The sequence below is a fragment of the Ipomoea triloba genome, chromosome 3 (genome assembly GCF_003576645.1).
Source record: "Ipomoea triloba cultivar NCNSP0323 chromosome 3, ASM357664v1".
In the NCBI taxonomy this organism is placed as follows: Eukaryota; Viridiplantae; Streptophyta; class Magnoliopsida; order Solanales; family Convolvulaceae; genus Ipomoea; species Ipomoea triloba.
In genome coordinates this window covers 6609234-6630915 of record NC_044918.1, presented here as the reverse complement: position 1 = coordinate 6630915, position 21682 = coordinate 6609234, and the positions used below count along the sequence as shown (strand labels likewise).

The 21682-nt window shown below is 34.9% G+C and overlaps 2 protein-coding genes across 2 annotated transcripts; one reads left to right on the top strand and one right to left on the bottom strand.

The window, feature by feature from the left end:
• Positions 1–288: 288 nt before the first annotated feature.
• Positions 289–2991, top strand: LOC116014013. Its single transcript, XM_031253996.1, has 2 exons — positions 289–1340; positions 2067–2991. Exons 1-2 carry the CDS (start codon positions 375–377, stop codon positions 2814–2816), a joined length of 1716 nt encoding a protein of 571 aa, XP_031109856.1. The 5' UTR covers positions 289–374; the 3' UTR covers positions 2817–2991.
• Positions 2992–3569: 578 nt separating this feature from the next.
• On the bottom strand, positions 3570–5381 carry LOC116014033 (transcription factor bHLH93). The gene is made up of 4 exons (XM_031254018.1): positions 4815–5381; positions 4401–4580; positions 4071–4238; positions 3570–3798 (listed from the first exon to the last, which is right to left on the bottom strand). Exons 1-4 carry the CDS (start codon positions 5340–5342, stop codon positions 3712–3714), a joined length of 963 nt encoding a protein of 320 aa, XP_031109878.1. The 5' UTR covers positions 5343–5381; the 3' UTR covers positions 3570–3711.
• Positions 5382–21682: the final 16301 nt, after the last annotated feature.

The window sequence follows — 21682 nt, the reverse complement described above, 5'->3', positions numbered from 1 at the left end:
CGCGAACGGGTTCCGTTTCTTTTTACTAAAAGAAACGTCAACGTTTTGGACCATGGTCCACAGTAAAATATGCGGTGTTATCCTAAGATGGGCTTCATAATTGGGTCAAATGTTTTCCGGATCCAACCATATATTTAAGTTTAGTGCAAATAAGTTATTGGGCCTATTGCGAACGGGCTTCGCACTTTAATTATTGGGCCAGTGACCTTGGATCTAGAAGTAAAATCGGTTAATCAGATTTGTCGTTCCATTTTTATTTTTTTTTTGAATTTACACATTTCCCTCTCGCTGCCTCCACAGCTTCACTGAGTTGTACCTCCGTCTCGTTCTCCGTGTTCTCAATCTGAGCACACAACCGCAACCTGTTTGCAAAAATGCGTCATAGAACTTCCGTCGAAGAAGACAAGCACGCCGTCTCTCTCAGAAGGTCTCCCCGGTTTCTTCCCAAGAATCAACAGGATTTAGAACATCCGGTGACTCCAGAGATCGAGCCGAGGGCAATTCGGGCCCCGAACGCCGACTCTACTCCTCTCAGCTCCAATCGCAAAATTTCTTTGAACAAAAAGCAGAGAGAAGCTCCGGGAAGGATAACGGAAAAGTCTAGTGGTTCGGTAATGTCCGGAGATTCGAGTACTGGTCCTCGAAGGTCTTCTAGATTGATTAGTCGATTTGAGTGTTCAAAAGAAGTTCCGAAGAAGGCGAAGGCAATTACTAATGGCTCGGTAATTTCCTCAAATTCGTACCCTAGGTCGCGAAGATCTTCAATACTGATTAGCCAAGTTGAGGATTTCACTCCTCTCAGGCGATCCAAGAGGATTGCAGAGAATGGTAGCTTTGAGAAAAGGGTCACCAAGGATTGGATTGAGGTAAGTTCTGTGGAAAAAGGATACAGGGATATAGTTTTGGCCTGTCCCGCAATTAGGACTTCCAATAAGACTCCTAACCCGCCTGAGATAAAGTCCAAAGCGCGTGTGAATTCATCAAATAAATCAGTGGTTAAGTCGGAGAAGAGGGCTACTCGGCGTTCTTGCCTGTCTCAGGCTGACGAAGGAAAAGCCAAACACGGTGGCAGAATTGGTAAGCCTTCTACAAGCAAGTTGGAAAAGATTGAAACTTTTCCTGCTAAACCCTCATCAGAAGTTGCAACTGAGGGAGGAGAGAATCCTGAGGAGAGTATTGACTTGGGAGAGAAACAGAGAGGTGTGAAGAGGAAGAGAGCCCAGGAAGAGGATGGGCATGTTATTGCTAAAGGGTGGACCAAGGAACAAGAGTTGGCATTGCAGAAAGCTTATTTTGCTGCTAAGGCAACTCCTAAGTTCTGGAAGAAAGTTGCAAAGATGGTAATTTCCCAATACTTTATACCCCTGATGTGAAAATCTGCTTTTTGTTTCCTGTTTTATGTTATTTTCCTGCTTTGAATGTATCTTCTGATCTCTTGGGCTAAGAAAGATCTAATGGGAGAATGCAGCAAAGTTAGACTACTTTTATTTGCCTGTTTAATTGTTAAGACATGGTAATTATTTCTCTAATTGACATGGTAATGTTAATCTAAGCCCTGAAATGTCTGCTCAAACTCATTATGTGGATTATCATTTATAGTGCAAGTAAATATTCAAATGAACAGAAAAGATGCGGTATATGCCTGCTGTATAAATTGCATGTAAATTTTCGGCTATTTGTAGGTGGAAGGAAATCGAGCAGGATGTCAAACTGTTTTGCAGTATTGACAATTTAGGCTTTGACAAACAAAGGCTATGTATACCCACATGTAAGATTCCATAATACAGATAAAGCAACCACAAGGCATGATGGCCTTTCTGGTTTTTAGGTTCATGCTGCATATCTCTCATATTATGATCATTGTGGAAGTTTACTATTTCTTAAGTAGAAAGTGTAAGCAAAGTTTTTGGAGAATCAAGATTTAGGGTATAGAAAGATTGGAATGGATCAGAAAGGGGATGAACTATTACTAGCAAGTTGCAATTTCCCTTATGGCTTCTAGGGCATCTGCTTTTTTGTAGTGAAATTTTTGTTAATATTTGTTATACATTGGGCCAATGATGCAGGTGCCTGGAAAGTCAGCGCAGGAATGCTTTGACAGGATACATTTAGATCACTTAACACCTCCTCAACCTCGCCCTCGCTCAAGGGCAAAGAAGGCAGGATTGTTGTTGTCTCCTCCCAGCGCAAGCAAATTGCTTCAGACTGCAGATGCAAATGCGAAAAAGTTGAGATGCAGCAAACTGAAGAGCCATTTTTCACAAAAAGCGGTGAGGGAGATGCTGGAAAAGCAGTACAACAACATAGACCGGGATAAGGAAGCAGACGTCTTCAGTGTTCTTGAGTCAAGAACAGATCAATCAAATGAAGCATTACAAGAGGCTGCCAACGTAGTCACCCCTGAGGTCAAGTTAGAGCGTGTCAGTTTCCTGGGAAGATGCTCGGAGAGATCTTCTTCAGGCCATAAAGATCAACGGTCACGATTAAGTAACTTGCCAGGGGCAGCTCTCTTCAGTCCTCCAGTTCTAAAGCCGATCAAAAACAAAGCCTTGCACGACAGATACATTGATCAGCTGCATTGCAGGGAAGCTAGGAGAAACGCGGCATCTTTAAGAACAGCAACGCACAATCACAGAAACGGTAATCAAGATCAACAAGTGGACACAATTCAAGCTGCAAAGAATGCTCTAATCTTTGATGCAAGAGATGCCATCCATCAATTCCAAAACTCGCAAACAAACCTGTCTAACATCCTTTACGACGGGGAAGATGATGATTGCGATTACAACGACAACGATGGTGTAGACGAAGACTGAGATTGAAAAGCCATCTAACTTTTGATTTACCATTTGCTGTTAACTCTTGTTGTAATAACCTAACTGAAAAATTAAACATACTGTATGTACCGTGACCTCGTAGGCTCGTAGCTAGATCCTAGACGGAACCCAATTCCTGGATTGGAATATAAATCCAAACCCTGATCTCATTTCATTGGTTTTGGTTGTTTCTACGTTACTACAAGGAAAATGACAAGAGAATCACGAGCATCAGCAGATTAATAATATAGGAATGAGAAATGTGAATGTTGGAGCAAACAGGAGTTTCGATTGCAGAGTGTTGGTCGGTCCCTCTGCTGCAGATAAACTCCATTGTTTTAGAAATGGCCCTTTTGGTCCCGTCGGTTCAATTAGTTTTTAAATGATAGATTGTAAGCAACATACATGACCTAATCTAAGTCCGGATAATTCTAGTATACGAATTACATTAAATTATCGTGATTTATTCTTACACTATTAAAACCAGAATAATTTATTCTTACACTATTTTGTAGGGTCAAGACGTGGAGTTCTCTGACAAGAGAATTTTGTTTTTTTGGACAAGAAATGGCCCTTTTGGTTTTGGAGAATCTTTACGCACGCCACGTGGGGTAGGCATTTGCTGCCCCAGTTTGGATGTCATCCAAACACCGTACAATTCTCTCTTTGCCCTATACCTCTAATCTCTCTGGCCCTTGAAGAATCTAGCCTCCATTTTAGATCCAAATTGTAATGAACTCAGCTATGAAAAGATGAAATATTGGAGATGGCGACATTATGTTATTATTATTAAAAGACTTGCAAAAATTCTTGTGAATAAGAGACATGTATGTCCGCTTAAACAGTGGGAATACTTAATTTATTCCCCAGACAATAATAATATTCTATTCCGATCCTACAGACACCTTCCTCCATAGCCGGCTGTCTTGAATAACGCTTGTTTTACGTCTTCCTGGCTCAGAACCGTTCTGTGATCCGTCGCCTAACACAACATCATATCAACATCAAATTCAATTCCGTTAACAAAAAGATAGAAGATTTTTTGCAGAAAAAATCAGAGTCCCAATTTAAGAGTGTGCACTAATAAACTCAGTTTTGTAACCTTAACCTAACCCGTAAAGAATCACAAAGAAAGACCAGCCTAAATTATTTATAGCTAATCATGTTGAATAAAAAATGCTAATAAGCCAGAGTCGAATTTATAACATTATAATTAATAAATAAACAGTTCCAAGGAGATGAAGATGATGATACCTCTGCACATGTGGCTTGGAAGGAGAAGTCATTGAAACAGCTGATGACGCATTGATGAATATCAAGACCCAGAGCTTCTATTGTGCTCACAGTTGACAACAACAAACCGGGTTTTGTTGCGCAGCATATCTCGATTCTAGTGTCCACGTTTCTCCTTTCTACATCAAACTGCAAAATTGTACAGACTAGAATGATTGACTGTATTTTGTTGCTGGGTTTTTGTAAAGCAAGTTTGATTCTGAGATTTATGTTGCTAAAACAGGTTTAATTTCTCTCCCTGTACTATTGAGTTAATTAAAAATAAGTGTGGAGGGAAAAGATAGAATGTACCTTTGGAGGATTTCTTACAATTGCTTCATTAGACTTGAGTTCCCTGGTGTTTGGTGCGAGGGATTTGATGATGTGGCTTTTCTCGTCTTCTTCCATGGTATCTTCACGCAGTTGATGGATTTTCTCTAACAGCTCTTTCATGTAATCAATGGTGTCTCCAAGAATGGAGGTTCTATCCATCTGCCACAAATATTCAACCATTTCCAACATCCTCAAACAATGACAACAACTATAATTTACAAGTACAACTCTAGTCAAGTTAGTCAAACTGTAACCACAATGTTACAAGTTCAACTCTCAGTAAGATGACTTATTTGTCAGTCTAGTCTACTGGTTTATGAGTTCACACTCTGGGTAGTGATTTTCTTGGTCACTGAAAAAGAAAAATAGTTTATTGAACAAGGATATGATTACCTTACTAATCTTGGGAACGATTGATCTAAGCATGGAGAGGCGGTCGTTAAGGCGTTTCCTCCTCCGCCTTTCCGCCATTAGATTCTTGGAAGGCTGCCCTTCAACTTTCTTGGATTTACTCTTCTTTTCTCCGCCGCCGCCATTGTTACCCTGCTCCATCTTCACTTCCACACAACCGCAGCTCCTCAACCCACTAAACCCATCACTCTCCAGATTACCAATCTGCCCGAAAACCCCAAAGTCCTCAACATCCTGCGGCGCCGCCGAAAAGTGCGCAGCATAGCCATGGTCGATCTGCAGGTCATGAGGGCATGCAAAGGTGGTGGGTTGTTGGGGGAGAGTGAGGAGGTCGAGGAGCGAAGAAGAAGAGGAGGACACGAAATCTGGGTGGTTCGGAGGATCTAAGGATTCATCATCGATCCATAATCCGTTTGGGAAGAAGTTAGTGTCGTGTGAAGTGAAGAGCGTTCTTGGAGCTCCAACAACCAACTCCTCTAAACTGTACAAACCAGATGGACTCAGCTCCATCTCTCTGTCGTCTCTCTCACACGTCAAAAGATTCTCTTATAAAAAGCTAAGGGGCCAGATTGAATGACATGTATGTATGTGTGTGTTCTTGCGTACGGTCTACATTTACACCTAAATTATGCATTATTTTTTGGGGTAAACAAATCAAATCTCATCTCTTAATCCACATCTGTCTGTCTTCTGGCATGTTGTGAAACTAAATTAATCTTCCTATACCACCTTTTTCCATGTACATGTGTTTACAAAAAAGTTTGTATACTTTAACCAATGTACTCATATAATAAAGACTGAATGTTTTTTTTTTTTAAACGTATCCCTATCATTGACGGGCAAAATTAGATCAGTAGTAAATGTTTGCATTTACAACAAGTAGACATAAAGATAGTAGAATATGTTTTTCTTCGATTGTTATACAAGGGACCATGGTCACAAAACAATGCCGTAGGAGAAACGACTGTCATAAGTCGTAACGGAGTTCCGTAATTGATACTACAGTTCATCTCAAAATACTATCTCACATTTGTTTTTATAATATCGAATGAAACTGCATTTATATCGAAAAGGAACTGCAGTTGTGTTGAAAGGGAACTGCGGTTGCGCGTAACGGATCTGTTTTAACTGTTTGTTTTCATTAATCAAAATGACGTTGTTTTGATGCATGGTCCATTGTGGACCACAGTCCGCAGTAAACTTTGTGGTTTTTCTTACTGTTTAATTTCATAATAATATAATAAGAACAAGAAAATGATTGACTAGGTGTGACTCAACAACTCCCATAAGAGCCGTCAAAATGGACTTTGTTCATCGGGCCGGTCAATCCTGCCCCTATATGTTTTAAAATTTAAAATTACTACTTATGTTATGTAACAAGTTAATTTAATTATTTTTATATTGTACAAATGCTAAAACTTAACAAAGTAACAAACTAACAACTTTAAAACAAGAAAAAAAAAAGGTTGGGTGGCGGGGCCTACCAAAGAACGGGCTTTGCAGGGAGGGCCGGTAAAACCTAAGCCCACCAAAGAGCGAGTTTTTTTTTTTTGAATTGCCCACCACGCCGGTCAGTTTCGACAGCTCTCTAGCTCCATTTAGATATAGATAGTAATAGATAGTAATTAATAAGCAAATAGGAGTAGTGGCTAGTAAGAAATTACAGATGATTCCAAGTAGCCTGTTTATACTAAATTCAATTTGTGTATACCATAATGACACCTTACAAGTGGACTAACATGACACTCTATGTGGTTTCTGGTCAAGCATCATAACAGTGTTCTCAAACAACTATGACCTAACTCAAAAGAACTCAACTACCTTGGCTCGGTTGTGGAGCTAACTAGAATATTTCTTAACTTGCATGCTTAAGTTGGTCCTTTAGAAAATTAATCCTTGGACTTGATATTGCATTTTTGCATCTGCGGGCAATTTGAACAATTTTTCTAACCTATAACCCAATTACTGATTAATAAGCGAATATATATTCCGAATTAATTCTTTAAAAATGTTAAATATATTATTTTCAATACATTAAAAATACTAAATCTTTAATTTTAATTAGAAAGAAATTTACACTTAAAAATGATACCTATCACCCGGAGTACAAGATTAGAATGGAATCTGCTTTTATATTTGTTAATATACTTTATTGGTCGCCATGTCTGTATTTTCTCTCTCTTCCCATGGCATCAACACATTGAACTCTGCTCTGATATCCCAACATTAAAATATTTAATAATTTAGGATAATTCAATGCTGTCCATAGAATATAATCAATATATGTATTTTTTTAGTTTATTTATGAATTAATTTATTAGCAGGTAGAAAATACCTGCAAGGAATAATAATAATATATATAGATTATAGTATAGTCATTTTCAGAAACATCAACAATCGGACAGAAAATATATACATACATATTTAAATCGTCCATGTCCTAAAAGATTTGACCCACCAATCTGTCGGGTCCGAAAACGATGGAGCCTAGCTAGCATCATGCATAGGTCTCTGTTCCCTGTTATCATTTTCTTAACAGTTCTGTGATTATGAGTAATTGCTTTAATTAAATCAAGAGTAATACTACACGTACTCTGATTTTATACTTCATTTTTTATTCCCAACTTAAATGTTATATTCTGATTCATTTAGAAAAGTTGGTGGACCACAACTTCTATTATTTTCTTTATTTTCTATAAATCAAATCATGACACATTGCGAGAGTTTTGCTTCATGGGAGTACATGTATCATTTTCCTTAAATCAATAATTAAGACACCTTGATGTACCTTTTTTGCCTACCTAGTACATACCTCCACAAATAAAATCGATGATGTTACATGAATCAAAATTTTGATCTTTTAACATGATTTTATTTGTTAACTTGGAATAATTGATAAGCGGACGCTAATGCAATTCATATACCAATATACCATGTAACTTTCTGCTCCTACTATGAAGGTTGATAGAACAGATAAATCGTGAGATAAGACCAATTTAATCCATACATATCTTCTTTTATCCTTGACGGATTCAAATCATGCGGGCACTCTATAGCTACTATAAAATAAAATTTATAGATTTATACCAACTGATGGATATATTATGAATGAAGCAAGCCGACCCGAGAGAGCAGGGCAAGGGTCGCAAGAGGGTCTCGAACCCGAGGTTGAGCCACATGCTTGACCCGGGCCTATCCGTTTGATACCTTGGCCCAAGGCCTCGACCAAGGTCTCAGCGAGAGACCTCAGCTGAAGGTCTCGACCTTGGGGGCCTCGGGTGGTCAAAGTCGCGGGTTCGGTCCCGCCGCGGGCGCGGTCAAAGAAAATCTATAACCATTCCCCCGTGTCAGGGGGGCGGTTAGGGGGTTTAGAAAGTATAAATAGCCTTGTTATTGTCTTAACGAGACAAGATCACCTTCTTTGTCCTAAACTACTTATGTAATAGCGTTATATTGTCTTGTAATAGCCCAACACTTACGATTAAATACAATATTTGGTATCCATGACCTTGCTATACCCGTGTTTTTCTATCATTTCCTATTCATTCACACTATCATTCATTTAATGTGTTTATTAATTCGAACCCCGGATTAATTAAATCCATCGCGAACAAATTTGTACCTCGGAGCTATAATTTCATAGTCATGTGTTGTAGGCTCAAGTCCAAGTGGATGCCAATTCAAGTTGCTCCTAAATCTCCGGCTTGGCATTTGGGCAAATTGATTGACTCGTTACTGTCCGTCTTCGTCGTCACTTCTTTGCTAGCTAGCTAACATATCCCTACAAAATTAATCACTACGCCGCTGACTGTTTTTCTTTACTGCCAAATAAAGAAAGAAAGAAAAAAAACCCACATTTCATGCTCTTTTTGTTTGTTTCCTTGGCATTATTGTACCCCTTAAATTAGACTACTTTTTATCATAGCTATGCAGTTAATTAATTACCTAATGCAATTAATATTAAGTATATCTGGTTAATCCATAACGTCAATACGTACTTAATTTATCCACATAATATAAGATGAGACAAAGAAAAGATTTATTTTTACGTGAAAAAATTTATTTGTTATTTACAACTTGTAAAAAAAAATTACTATAAGATCATCTTTTGGTTATAAATATTGTAATCTATAATACTTTTATGATAAAGTTAATGGAGACATCGATTTTTGGGCTGTTAGCTTTGAATAAAGGGCATACGCACGTTAAACATGCAAACCAGCAAGATTTCCATATAATTACAGCTTATATATATGTACATAATATTTAGGCTAAGGTGTCATTCCGCACCATGAACTATATAGGATTATTCATGCCGCACTTTGAACTTTCATAACCTCCATTTCGATACACAAACCATTAATTTTTTACATCTAGTATTTTTCACAGGTTACTAGGTTACTATGATGACATGTCACATGTAATTAGCTTTTTAAGTCAACCCAAAATTTTTAAATAAACCCCAAAAATTAACGCCTCACGCTGCCCCTCCCCTGTGCTTTCACCTGGACCAGTGCTCACTAGACCAAATCACCACAGCCCTTCTACAATATACTACTCATCCCCTCCCTTGCGGCAGCGTGCACTGAGCCCACCGACGACCTGCCTAGGGTTGACCACGGTTCGTTTCGGTTTGGAACCACCGGTTCACGGTTCCAAGGTTACACAAACCCGAACCGGAACCTTTTATAAAGGTTCCGATTCCGATTCAATCGGAATTTCTTTTTTTTTTTTCCTTTTAGTATATATAATTATATATAATATGTTTTGTTATTATAAAAACATATTATAAAATTTTTTAATTATTATTTTGGCTACTGCCTACTGGCAGTAGCTAAATATCCAGTAGCTAAATGCCTAAATATAAGAATTTTATTATTATTATTATTTTACAGTTTCGGTACCGGTCGTTGGGCTGGAAAAGTTTAGAAGAAAACAAAAAAATTCAAAAAAAAAAGAGAATAAAAAAAAAAGTCCAAGTCAGCATAGATTACCTATAACTTATAGGTAACCTGTAAAAATTGCTAGATGAAAAAACAATTAATGGTTTGTGTATCGAAATGGACGTTATGAAAGTTTAAGATGCGGCATGAATAATCCAATATAGTTCATAGTGCGGAATGACACTTTAGCCTAATATTTATTATAGGAATATGTCAAATAGACCATTCAATTACACATCAAACTGCAATTAGGTTATTGAATTATAAAAAATACAATTGAGTCTCTGAACAATAAAAACTCATACAATTTGACCCAAAATAACTTGTTTACATGAAAATATGTTGACGTGACGGATACTGAATTTAAAAATATTTTTTAAATAAAATAATTATTTAAAATAAAATAACGTTTTTTTTAGAAAAGAGAATAGCTGGAGACAACTTCGTCTCCGGTAGGCTTGTCTCCATGGCCAGGGAGACAACCTGCGTCTCCCCAGGCTTTGCCCATGGAGATGAAGCCTACCGGTGACGGAAACGAAGTCTTCATCTCTACTATTTTTTTAAAAAAAATAAATTTTAAATAATTATTTTATTTAAAATTATTTTTAAATTTAATAACCACCATGTCAGCATATTTTTAGGTAAATATGTTATTTTGGATGGAAATACATGAGTTTGTGTTATTTAGAGACTCAATCATTTTTTTTGATTGGCCTAATTGCTTACTATTCAGGTTATTTGACTCTTATTCCTTTATTATATTATTTCAAAATATCTGCTGGAAGGGGGACACCCGTATATAAGCATTGCTAACTATCTATAGCGTTGGACCAATTCTTCCATTGCGGATAGCCATTCTTGTCATCATCTAGTAAGTAGACTACATCCTCCGGGGGTTCTCCAAAACATGCATACCTCTCGGTAGCTCTTTGGCACGCCTAGCAAGGTTGTCGACTACATCATTCTGTTCTCTTGCAACTGCTAGGATCAACCAATCATCAAAGGAGCTTAGATCCTTTTTGCAAGCTTGAAGCACATTGAATGCCGCACTCTCCGAGATGTGGTTGCTGGTTATCCCTTCAACTACTTCGCTGCAATCACTCTAAAAAATGGCCTTCTTAATACCCAAGAATGGCTTCCTTTATTATATTATTTGATTATATATATATATAATATTTGATAATTATATTAGAGTCAAGGTTATATATTACGTGCTTAAATCATGCCAAACTCAATTCGGAAAGTTAATAAAGTTAAGTTCAAGTCCAACTTGAACTTTAATTTATTGATGAATTGAGCTAAATTTTAAAATTTAACTATTCAAGTATAATGTTAAAGATCTAATTGGACTCTTTTTAAGGTAAGAATTAAATTTTATTAACGCGACATAAATTTAATTTGAATTAGTTTCATATTAGTTAAAATAATGGATTTCTAAGGTAAAATTTTAGCTATTTACAGGGTGTTTGGTTGGAGGAAATTACAATTACTTTCCCACTAAATTCCCACCTAATTCCGAAGGTAACTAAATTCCTTCGTTTGGTTGGAGGGAATTGCAATTTCCTCATTTTCATGGAATTAGAATCCATATACCCCCGGGATTTTAATTCCATGGATTTTAGGAAGAAAAAAAAATATAACACTGAGACAAAATTACCCCTCCCTTATTTTAACCTAAAATTGATGTCTAACCTTCCTTTCAAAATTATAGAGTGTATTATTCTCCGACTTTCCTTTGTGTATGTTTCTTTAAATATTTATATGTAGCAACTATTCAAAATTTGCATGCTTTATATACATTGTTTATATACAGCAACTTTCGTGTATATTCCTTTGAATTCTTTATATGCATAACTCTTCAAAATTTTTGACTACCCAAATCAAATGCTTGTGTTTTTTTAGTTCAAGAGATACGGTAGATGAGTGCTTTTGAATTTAATATGTTATATTTTTTGGGGTTTGAATATGCAAATGTGCGCAATAGATACTTGTCATTTAATAATAATAATAATAATAATAATAATAACAACAACAACAACAATGGACATTTTGGACTTTATACAACTTGTTCCCTCTCAATTCCAATGTATACCAAACATTGGAATTGAAATTCTTAGTAATTTTATTCATGCATACCAAACATTGTAATTTAAACTCACGCTTTATTCCCGCATTATTTTTTTCCCATGGAATTACAATTCTTTTCCCACCTAATTTCCTTCCTCCAACCAAACGCCCCGTTAAAGTTCATGACTTGACTGGGTTAATTATACCCTAGTTAAGAGCAGTTTTCCCAGGTTAAGGATAACATTCTTCAAGTGGGCAAATAATTGGCAGAATCCCGTGAATATGGCACTCCAAATCAAACACTCTAACAATAGTTAATATGCCATTAGGCCACATGTCGAGCTGTCAAATCTCTCTAAATGTGCCAAAACTTTCCATTAAAATGCTAATAAAAAATGTTCCTCCTTTATTCCTTTTTCAATCAAGATCTGGATTATCTTTATATTTATATAATAAATACTACCTTCAAACCTGTTTAGATGACGAGAGAAATTTACAATAACTATTTAATAATGTATTGGACTAAATCATGTTATTGTGTAATAGCTGACCATTGACAAACCACACACTAAATGTATATTGCACTAGGAAGACCCAATGTGACAGACATGACCAAGACAGTGTTGACAAAAATTGAATGATTGATCTTTTCATACGAGAATCATGTTCTACTCACACATTCCGCAAATTTTACTATGGACCGCGGTCCACAATCATTGTGGACCGCTCACAATGTCGTTTATCACTTTAGCACGATGTCGTTTTGATTAATGAAAACAGACGGATGAAACGGCTTCCGTCCCTCACAACTGCAGTTCCGTTTCAACACAACTGCAGTTCCAGATAGATGAAACATTGGTTTAGCACTTTAGCTTTTTAGAGTTCAACATTCATGTCTATGATGATTTACTTGATTATGGTATATCATATATCTAGTGTATTGTCGGTGGTATCATTGTCCGTACTGATTCAGTTAACCATTTATACATGCTAATTAAGGATCATTCATTGGCAAACATGCATGTAACATGCTCAAAAAATAATCATATCCCAACACTTAGATTTACTGAAAAATAATAATTCTAACACTTAAAATTTAATTAAAAAAAAAAAGAAGAAGAAGGTATATGTGAAGTTATGCATGGCTGCTAATAAGTATGTATAGCAATCGGAATGGAATAAATAAAAAACATTTTAAAACATTGATTTAATGACAAGACTAGTGGACAAGACCAGACATACATGAGAATTGACACACTCTCGACAAACATACAACTATTGGTAATTTGTGAAACCAACGGCGTCCAATATTCCTTAGCCAAAACCATTCCCAACAATAATCGCAGCGGTTTTCCCCTCAGCTCCTTCCAAAGGGAAATCTGCAGAAACATTCATATTGGAGAGATTAGGGGCCGGGGGAAATTAAACGAAGTGGACGGGTATAGAACACACATATCTACTTTCTGTTGAAACTGAAATCTTGGACCGACGTTAATCTATGTCGGGTATTTGTGTCGGTTTTACACCACGTCATTCCAGAGGCAGACCACAGAAATTGGGCAAAACCGCTACGTTATCGTACGCAATATAACTTATATTATTGGGCGATGAATTGACCACTAACCAAAGTTAGGTGTCATCCTCTTAAAATAGTTCAGGAATATGAACATTTGTGATTAAAGACCCCAAAAATAAAACTGATAATGTAAAAATCTGACGTGGAACAAGTGAAGAATCACAATTTTAATAGTGAATTTATCGTTACTCACAATAAAAATTGATACTTACATAATTACACTGAATACTAGATCTCTTGTTTGAATACTTATTAGTCTCCTGTAGTGACTTATAGACGAGGAAGAAATCACATCACTCACGGCTAATAAAGATGATTTGAAGGTGGGGAGGGGGGACATTATATTGTGAGCAGACAACCATCTTTTGCGTTAAAATCTGGAAAGAAATAAAATTTAAAAAAAAATTGTGGACCATCAAATAGCTATCTGTAATGCATATAGTTAGGAAGGCTGAAAATAGAGATTATTATTATTGGTCGTCATAACTCATAAATGCCTGCCAGCCAGCCAATCGCTGCATGGAGAAAGTGTATGGGCATTTCCCAATTTCCATGCACCATTCTTTCATCACCATTATACATCATATATACATATAATCTTAACTCAGTCAAATTAATCATACTATTAACTTTGTAATTCTAATGTTACAAATTCAAAATTATTCTCAGCTAGAACGGTTTATTGATCTTTTTAATTTGAACCTTGATTTATCTCATTGTAACCCTTTATTAAATAGAGTCTCAAAACAAAATTTGTCTCATGCACACTCTTAAATAGTATTTGACGTACGACTCTGTTTGGCAGAGCTTATAGCTTATTTTAGCTACTAATAAGCTATAACCTTTGTTTGGTGATGTTCCTAAAATAAGTTAGTAGCTTAAAATAATAGCTTATTTTTGAACGCTACTTAAGATAGCATTTCAAAATAAGCTAGTAGCTACCTAACTTTTTTTTTTCCATCTTTAACCTTATTATTTTAAAGAAATTACATCCTTTACCATTCACAATTAAAACCATTTTCTCTTCTTCTTTATTCAACACCATTGTTTCCTTTTGTTTTTGTTTTTTATTTTTTGATATATATATTAAAGATATGAAATGGTTTTCAAGTATTCAACCACTATTTCCTTTTGCTTTTTAGTTATTTATTTATTTATTTTTATTTTTATTGAAATATTCAACTACTAATGCTTGTTTAAATTGAATTATTTTCAAATGTTAACTTTTAATATGCAAACAAATCAATTTAAATTTTATGAAAATGTCATTTTTAATCTTTTTTTTTTTACATTTATTAGCTTATCAAAAAGCTAATTTTATCAAACATTTTTAAATATAAACAATTAGCTTAACTCTTCAATTTCAGCTCCTAACTTATAGCTTTTCAACTCCATGAACTATTTTTCAGTTTTCAGCTATCTCTTCAACTAGGTTTGCGAAACATAGCCGTAGATTTCTTCGTAACTCAAAAGATATATACATATAGAGGGAGAGTTTAAATTAGGACAGATTGAAACTGCAGTGGCACATGAATGAGTCCAGGAATGCCAATTCATTTTCACTGTATACGATTCTGTCCTCGATAAACGAGTCTGGCCCTAACATTTTTTCCTTTTCCTTGATTGGAGCTAAGGGCTACTATACGTGATCACATTACAAAAGATAATGCTTCCGTCTTTCACAAGTCCAATCAACATCTATCTACATATTTGCATGTCGGGATCGTCTGTCGTAAGATGTTTTGTTTTTTTCCTTTCTATTCTCCCTTACTTTCTCTTCAAATCCCTGCAAGGTTTACCTACACCTTTTGATAGTAAAAAAAAAAAAAAAAAAAAAAAACTCACTATTCAAAATTATGCGTTAAATAAATTTCATTTAAATTACTTAATTAGTCCAAATTAAGAAAGACCAATAAATTACTGTCACCGTGATTGAATTTGACCAGGGTTGTATCAACACTTTTTGCGTCTTAATGGTTGTTAGAATTGCATGATTATGATGCTCAAACTGGAGATTTGGAATGGGACGACACAACCTAATCTTTTCAAAGATTGCGACACAACATTGTTCCAACTTTCTCAAGCCTAACCTTAGTTTTTCCCACTTTTATTTCCTTTAATCTCCAGCCCATTATAACCACTGCTCCATTAACATGTTGTTAGGTATATATGCATTTAACTCCTTCAACCAACTCCCCCACTCAAACGCCATTACTTCAAATCTCCAATTTCATCAATCTCTCCGGCAAGCTGGCAAGCTAGTGCGGCCGGAGTTTTACGTAAAATGATTCAAGGTGTCCTCAACCCAACAATTATCTTCACTTGCAAGATGAGTTGGCATTCCACCTAAATTTTTTCTTCCTTATTTATTTTCCTATGTGTTTAACAAGCTTGCTATTCTAGCAAGCTTGCTAAACACTTAAAAAGCTGCCATAATGACAGCCTTTGTACTTTATCTGTCATAATTTCTTTTATTTCTTTTTTCTTATTTTATTATTATATATATAATAATATAAAATGAATGTGAGCCTCATTTTTAAAAGTAAGAAAATTTATAGGAATATAGAATAAATAGTAGAAATTTATAAATTTGATGATGTGGGAGTAGGGCCCATTTTAAAAAGTGAGAAAATTGTTGGGTTAAGTATCAGTTCTTATATCGTGGACCGCGATCCCAAAACGACGTGGTTTCAGTAAGTGGGAGACAAGCTCGTAATTGACACTACAGTTCATCTCAAAAGATATTGATGCCTTACATTTGTTTTGATATTATCGAATGAAACTGTAGTTCTATCGAAATGTAACTGTAGTTGTGTTCAAATGTAACTGCAGTGTAAATGAAAAGATACTGAATAACAGTTTCACATTTGTGTTTTTATATTATCGAATGAAACTGTAGTTGTGTTGAAATATAACTGCAGTATATATGAAATAATGAAAGTGAGTGGCGCGAATTCATCCGTATGTTTTCATTAATCAAAACGACGTCGTTTTGGGACCGCGGTCCACAATGCATTGTGGACCACGGTCCACGATATAATTTGCGGTTAAGGTTAGCCTCATATGTAGAGTTTTAGGTAGGTAGTGTTGGAAAAAATAGACATTTTATGTGACTATCAGTAGGGTCCCTTCCAATTCTCAACTCCTTTTACATTTTGTTTAATAAGCAAAATGAGACAGAATGAGTAACTTTTTAAAGGAGTTTGAATTGTAAAACATAAAGAATTCCGATCCGATCCGCCAATGCATATGTATAGCCTCAAGCCTGGATACACCTTTCCGGCGGGTTCAGTTCCAGGAATGATGATTAACGAGGGGAATAGGACGTAATGATGGATTAAGGAAAAGGGATAATGGATGGGAGATGGCGATAAATGGACAGATGGAAGTGATGATGATGAGACGGTGATGCATTCCTGGGTTGATACCTTCTGGCAAAAAAAAGAAGAAAATGATGCAGCGTTTGACTTTGGGACTCAGAATCAAGTGGGTGGAGGAAACTTTTTGCTCATCTAAATATGTCTTCCAAACATCCCAGCCCAGCCCAGAGAGTTGACGCATCAATCATCATTACAAACCTCAAATATCAATTTATTGTCGTCCTAGTTTCTTTCTCCCAATACGGATAGCTCAGTTAATTCTTGAATAGAAAATTGTAGGTAATGACATAACATTGAGCTTCAAAAAATTGTAAATAGGACTTACATTACACTCAATATGGTGTGTAACTTGTGCTAGAAAATTCATTAAAAGGGGAAAAGACTTGTCCCACATTACTTTCTTAACTTGCCTTTTCCCCCCTTATTAAAGCCAACTCTTTCTAAAGAGAAAAAGGCTTACCCTCTAATTTACAACAACTTGTGAGTACCATTGAGTCACATTGATTTATCCTTACCCGAGGACAATATCATACTACTTTAAAGTTAATTTTGTACTCTGTACAAACTCAAAGTATTCATCATATATTTTATATGGAGTATAAAGAGTTATGGGTGGTGATACATATATGTTTCAGAATTTTCTGATATTATATACTCCTACTCCGCATATAGTTTTGATAGTGTAGAGTTATTATTTGTGTGGAATCCTGAGAGGTGGAGGTACCGAAGGCTAGCTACCCAGCAATGATTACGGAGTACTGCGGTCGATTCTCTCAAACTTTGTTGTATTATGATTTGGTTTCATGGGTTAAACTGATGTAGCTACAACTGATTTTTCACGTGTGAACATTTTATTAATTACACCTACTTTAATGGGATTATAACAGTTAATGATGATCATTGTCACGAACTCGTCCATTGTATATGTGCCCAGAAACAAATTACAGTAAAACATAAGTGAATGCCACACTGTCACCTGTCATTTTATTAAAAAATTTTAAACTTAGTTAGATTGTTATCTTGGTAGTCATAAGATTATAAGTTTGACTCTCACTGAGAGCGCGTTCTATTGTGGTCTTTTGTTGTAGTTAGAATAAAATCCTGAAGTTATAAATTTTTATGTACATTTAAAAAAAATTGAGATTGGACCTAAACATTTTATTTAAATTATTACAGCTTAATCTTTTTTTTTTTTTTAGTCCAGACAACTGCATTCCTCTCACGCCATATGCACCAACATAGCGCAACACATTTCAGTCTAATGAGCACGTCAGCACCTCCTTACCCTCCCTTGACAAAATCTTCTTATGCCACCCGCTCAGACGATGATTAAGTTTAGCTTCAATATATGAAAATACCTCTTTCTTGTTTCTACCAACACCAAATGGCAAATCCAGATACTTCCCAAATATCATCTGCTCGGGGTATAGCAAAGACATCTGCCACATCATTCTTTATGGACTCTCTAGTATTGCGTCTAAACACAATGCAAGACTTACCAAAATTAACCGATTGGCCCAACATTCGTTCATAAGCAAACATCCCTTGATAGTTTCAGCCTCCATAATCGTAGCCTTAAAGAATAAAATACTATCATCTGCGAAGAAGAGATGTGAAATCCCCGGGGCTCCTCGGTCATTAGTAATAACCGACGTTGTATGTAATATATATATATTAAAATACCCTACAACGTCGGCTATTTCCAATTAGCTGACGTTGTAGGGTATTTTTTATTTTTTTAAATAGTCTACAACATCGGCTATTTGCAAATAGCCGACGTTGTAGAGTTTTTTTTTTTTTTTTTTTTTTTTTTTTAAATTACCTACAACGTCGGCTATTTGCATGGTAGGATATTTAAAAAAAAATAAAAATATGTTTCGACGTCGGTTAATATTTAACCGACGTCGTATGTTAACCTTACTATGTCTGCCAAATCAACGTCGAATTTTAGCCGACAAATGGTCAATTTAGCCGACGTTAAAAGCCCTTTGTGTACTAGTGTAACTACTGTTTCATTTGATATTATACACTCAAATATGTGAAACTGTTATTCAGTTTTATTTTATATACACTGCAGTTTCCTTTCAACACAACAATATCATTTCGATATAATTACAGTTCCATTGAATAATATACAGTCAAATATGTGAAACTGTTATTTAGTTTCATTTATATACATTGCAATTTCTTTTCAACACAAGTACAGTTTCATTTCGGAATAACTATAATTTTATTTGATAATATAAAAATAAACGTGAGGCAGTATCATTTGAGATAAACTGTAGTTTCATTTACGACGCTTCATTAACATGTGACGGCAATCATTTCTTTATTTAAAAAAATAATGTCGTTTTTGGACCATGGTCCACGATAATGGTCCTTTGAAAAATAGTTGATAATAATAGGCTCGGAATAATACAAATAGACTATCATGGTTCAATGTAGCTATTTTAGTCCATTCCAAAGGCATCGTAGTCTAGTCTTGGAGTCCAGCACCTTAAGTCAGCCCAAATGTAACTACCCATGAGCATTGATTCAAAAAGTGACATGGGCCTGCTCTAATGACTTAACCCAGTAAAGAGTGCAAATCATGCTATGGACCCGGGTCCTGGGTCCAAAACGTACGTCTAAAATATTTTGTGAATATAGATTTAAAAATTGTGTTATACTGTTAAATATAAAATTCTGTAATTGTGATTATAGAGTTTTTTAATTGTAAATATAGAGTTTTGTAATTGTGAATATAGAGTTAAAAAATTGTGAATATAGAGTTCTGCAATTGTGAATATTGAGTTATGTAATTTTGTATATTGAAATTTAAAATTGTGAATATAAAGTTCTAAAATTATAAATATAAAGTTCTAAAATTATGAAAATAGAGTTTTAAAATTGTGAATATGGATCCATGTCCATGACATAACAACCCAGTAAAGAGTGCAAGGCTAGAAGCCTAAAAATATTATAGGAATGTAAAGAGATGTTTCATTAAATACAATAAATTATTGTGTTAATCATGGTCCATATAGCTATATGGACCTTGAATATATATAAAGTACATTTTTTATATACTAAAAGTACATTATTTGTGTATTGAATGTACATTATTTGATAGTATAGAAAATAATGTACTTTCAATACTCAAATAATGTACTTTACGTACACAAATAATGTACTTTTAGTATATTAAAAATATATTTTTTATTTATGGTCATGGTCCATATAATAATGATTGGGTTTGTTTGGCAAATTATTGGTCCAAACAGTGCTATGTCAACCATAACAAAAAAGTATATTTTTTATATATACTAAAAGCACATTATTTGTATACTGAATGTACAATATACAAAATATGTATTTTTTCTGAATACAATATACATTTTTAATATACTAAAAATATATTACTTGTGTACTAGATATACATTATTTGATAGTATATTTCACACGGCAATTTATATTGTGGACCACGGTGCACAATGCATTGTGCACCCCATACCAAAATGTTAGGAGATGAGTTCTGTGTATTCTAGGTAATTGTTCTGTGTGTTCCAGGTAATCATTCTGTGTATTTTAGGCAACCGTTTTGTGCATTCATGTTAGTAACACATGTTGTGAGGTGTTTGTGCATTCGAACGTTTAGGAGGATGAGTTCTGTGTATTTTGTGTCAATATTCTATGTATTCATGTTATTAACACAGGTTGTGATGTGTTTGTGTATTCGAATGTAAGGAGGATGGATTCTGTGTATTTTGTGTCAATATTCTGTGTATTCTGGACAAACGTTCTGTGTACTCTAGGCAAACGTTCTGTGTATTCTATATAAGGATTATGTGTATTATAGATAATGAATTCCCTAGAACCATTCGCGTCCGCGTCCACTAACATCGAAACGACGTCATTTCGGACTAGGGTCCACAGTGCACTATGAACCCTAGTTCACGATATAACGATTGATTCCACACAGCTGTGTAGACCACGTACATAATAATGATCGAATACGTTTAGACCCAACAATTAGTTTCTTAAAATATAATCCAAATCCAAAGATTGTATCTGAATGGGCCTACTGGGGATTTTGTTTGATCTTTGTTGGTTCTCATATTTACTTAATTTTTTGGCCAGTGTCGTATAAAACATTCTTTTGGTACACTACTATTTATTGTTTTAAGGAAAAAAAAAATACCCCTAAGTCATCGAATGGGTGTAACATCATTTTTATATTAAACAGTTACGAATTTTATTTTTGTCAATACATTTTTAATCGAGGTTGTAGCATAAGATTTTCTTAATGCAATTTATTGTGTAGTTTATGTGTCATTACATAGGGTAGTTTAATTAATTATTAGTGATGTAACAATAGTTATACAGTGGACCATGGTCCGCATATATAGTGTTATGTGGATCAAGGTCGTCAAATGAATTGAAATTGTAGTAGAATTAAAATGACACTTCAGTGTTGCTATAATAAAACTAGTGTGTGTGAAAAATGAAATTAAAAAACATAGCTCATTCAAAAACGTATATTGTCAAATGAAACTGTAGTATAATTAAAAATGATATTGTAGTCTGTAGTGTTGTTATAATGAAACTAATGTACGTGAAAATTGAAACTAAAATTCATAGTCATACAATGACATATATTATCAAATGAACCCAGAGTGTAATTAAAATAATATTTTAATATTAGTATAATATTGTCAGATAAGTTAGATGACTTAATATTGGGCCCATGAAAGACTTGTAAATTATTTTATGTTTATTATTATCCATTGTGGAAAAAAACTTGCAGATTAGTGAGACTATACTCCATTTGCTTTTAGTGTATGGAATGAGTCAAAAAAAGGGATACCTCAAAAGGAGGAAAATTAATTCAATATAGAAAATTTG

What these genes read in the sequence shown, in the direction of transcription:
- LOC116014013 (XM_031253996.1), top strand. Translation starts at nt 375, where the DNA reads ATGCGTCATAGAACTTCCGTCGAAGAAGACAAGCACGCCGTCTCTCTC. An exon ending in GGAAGAAAGTTGCAAAGATG is followed by an intron (nt 1,341 to 2,066) that starts GTAATTTCCCAA and finishes CCAATGATGCAG; the next exon opens with GTGCCTGGAAAGTCAGCGCA.
- LOC116014033 (XM_031254018.1), bottom strand. Translation starts at nt 5,342, where the DNA reads ATGGAGCTGAGTCCATCTGGTTTGTACAGTTTAGAGGAGTTGGTTGTT. An exon ending in TCGTTCCCAAGATTAGTAAG is followed by an intron (nt 4,581 to 4,814) that starts GTAATCATATCC and finishes TATTTGTGGCAG; the next exon opens with ATGGATAGAACCTCCATTCT. An exon ending in TCCAAGCCACATGTGCAGAG is followed by an intron (nt 3,799 to 4,070) that starts GTATCATCATCT and finishes ATGTTGTGTTAG; the next exon opens with GCGACGGATCACAGAACGGT.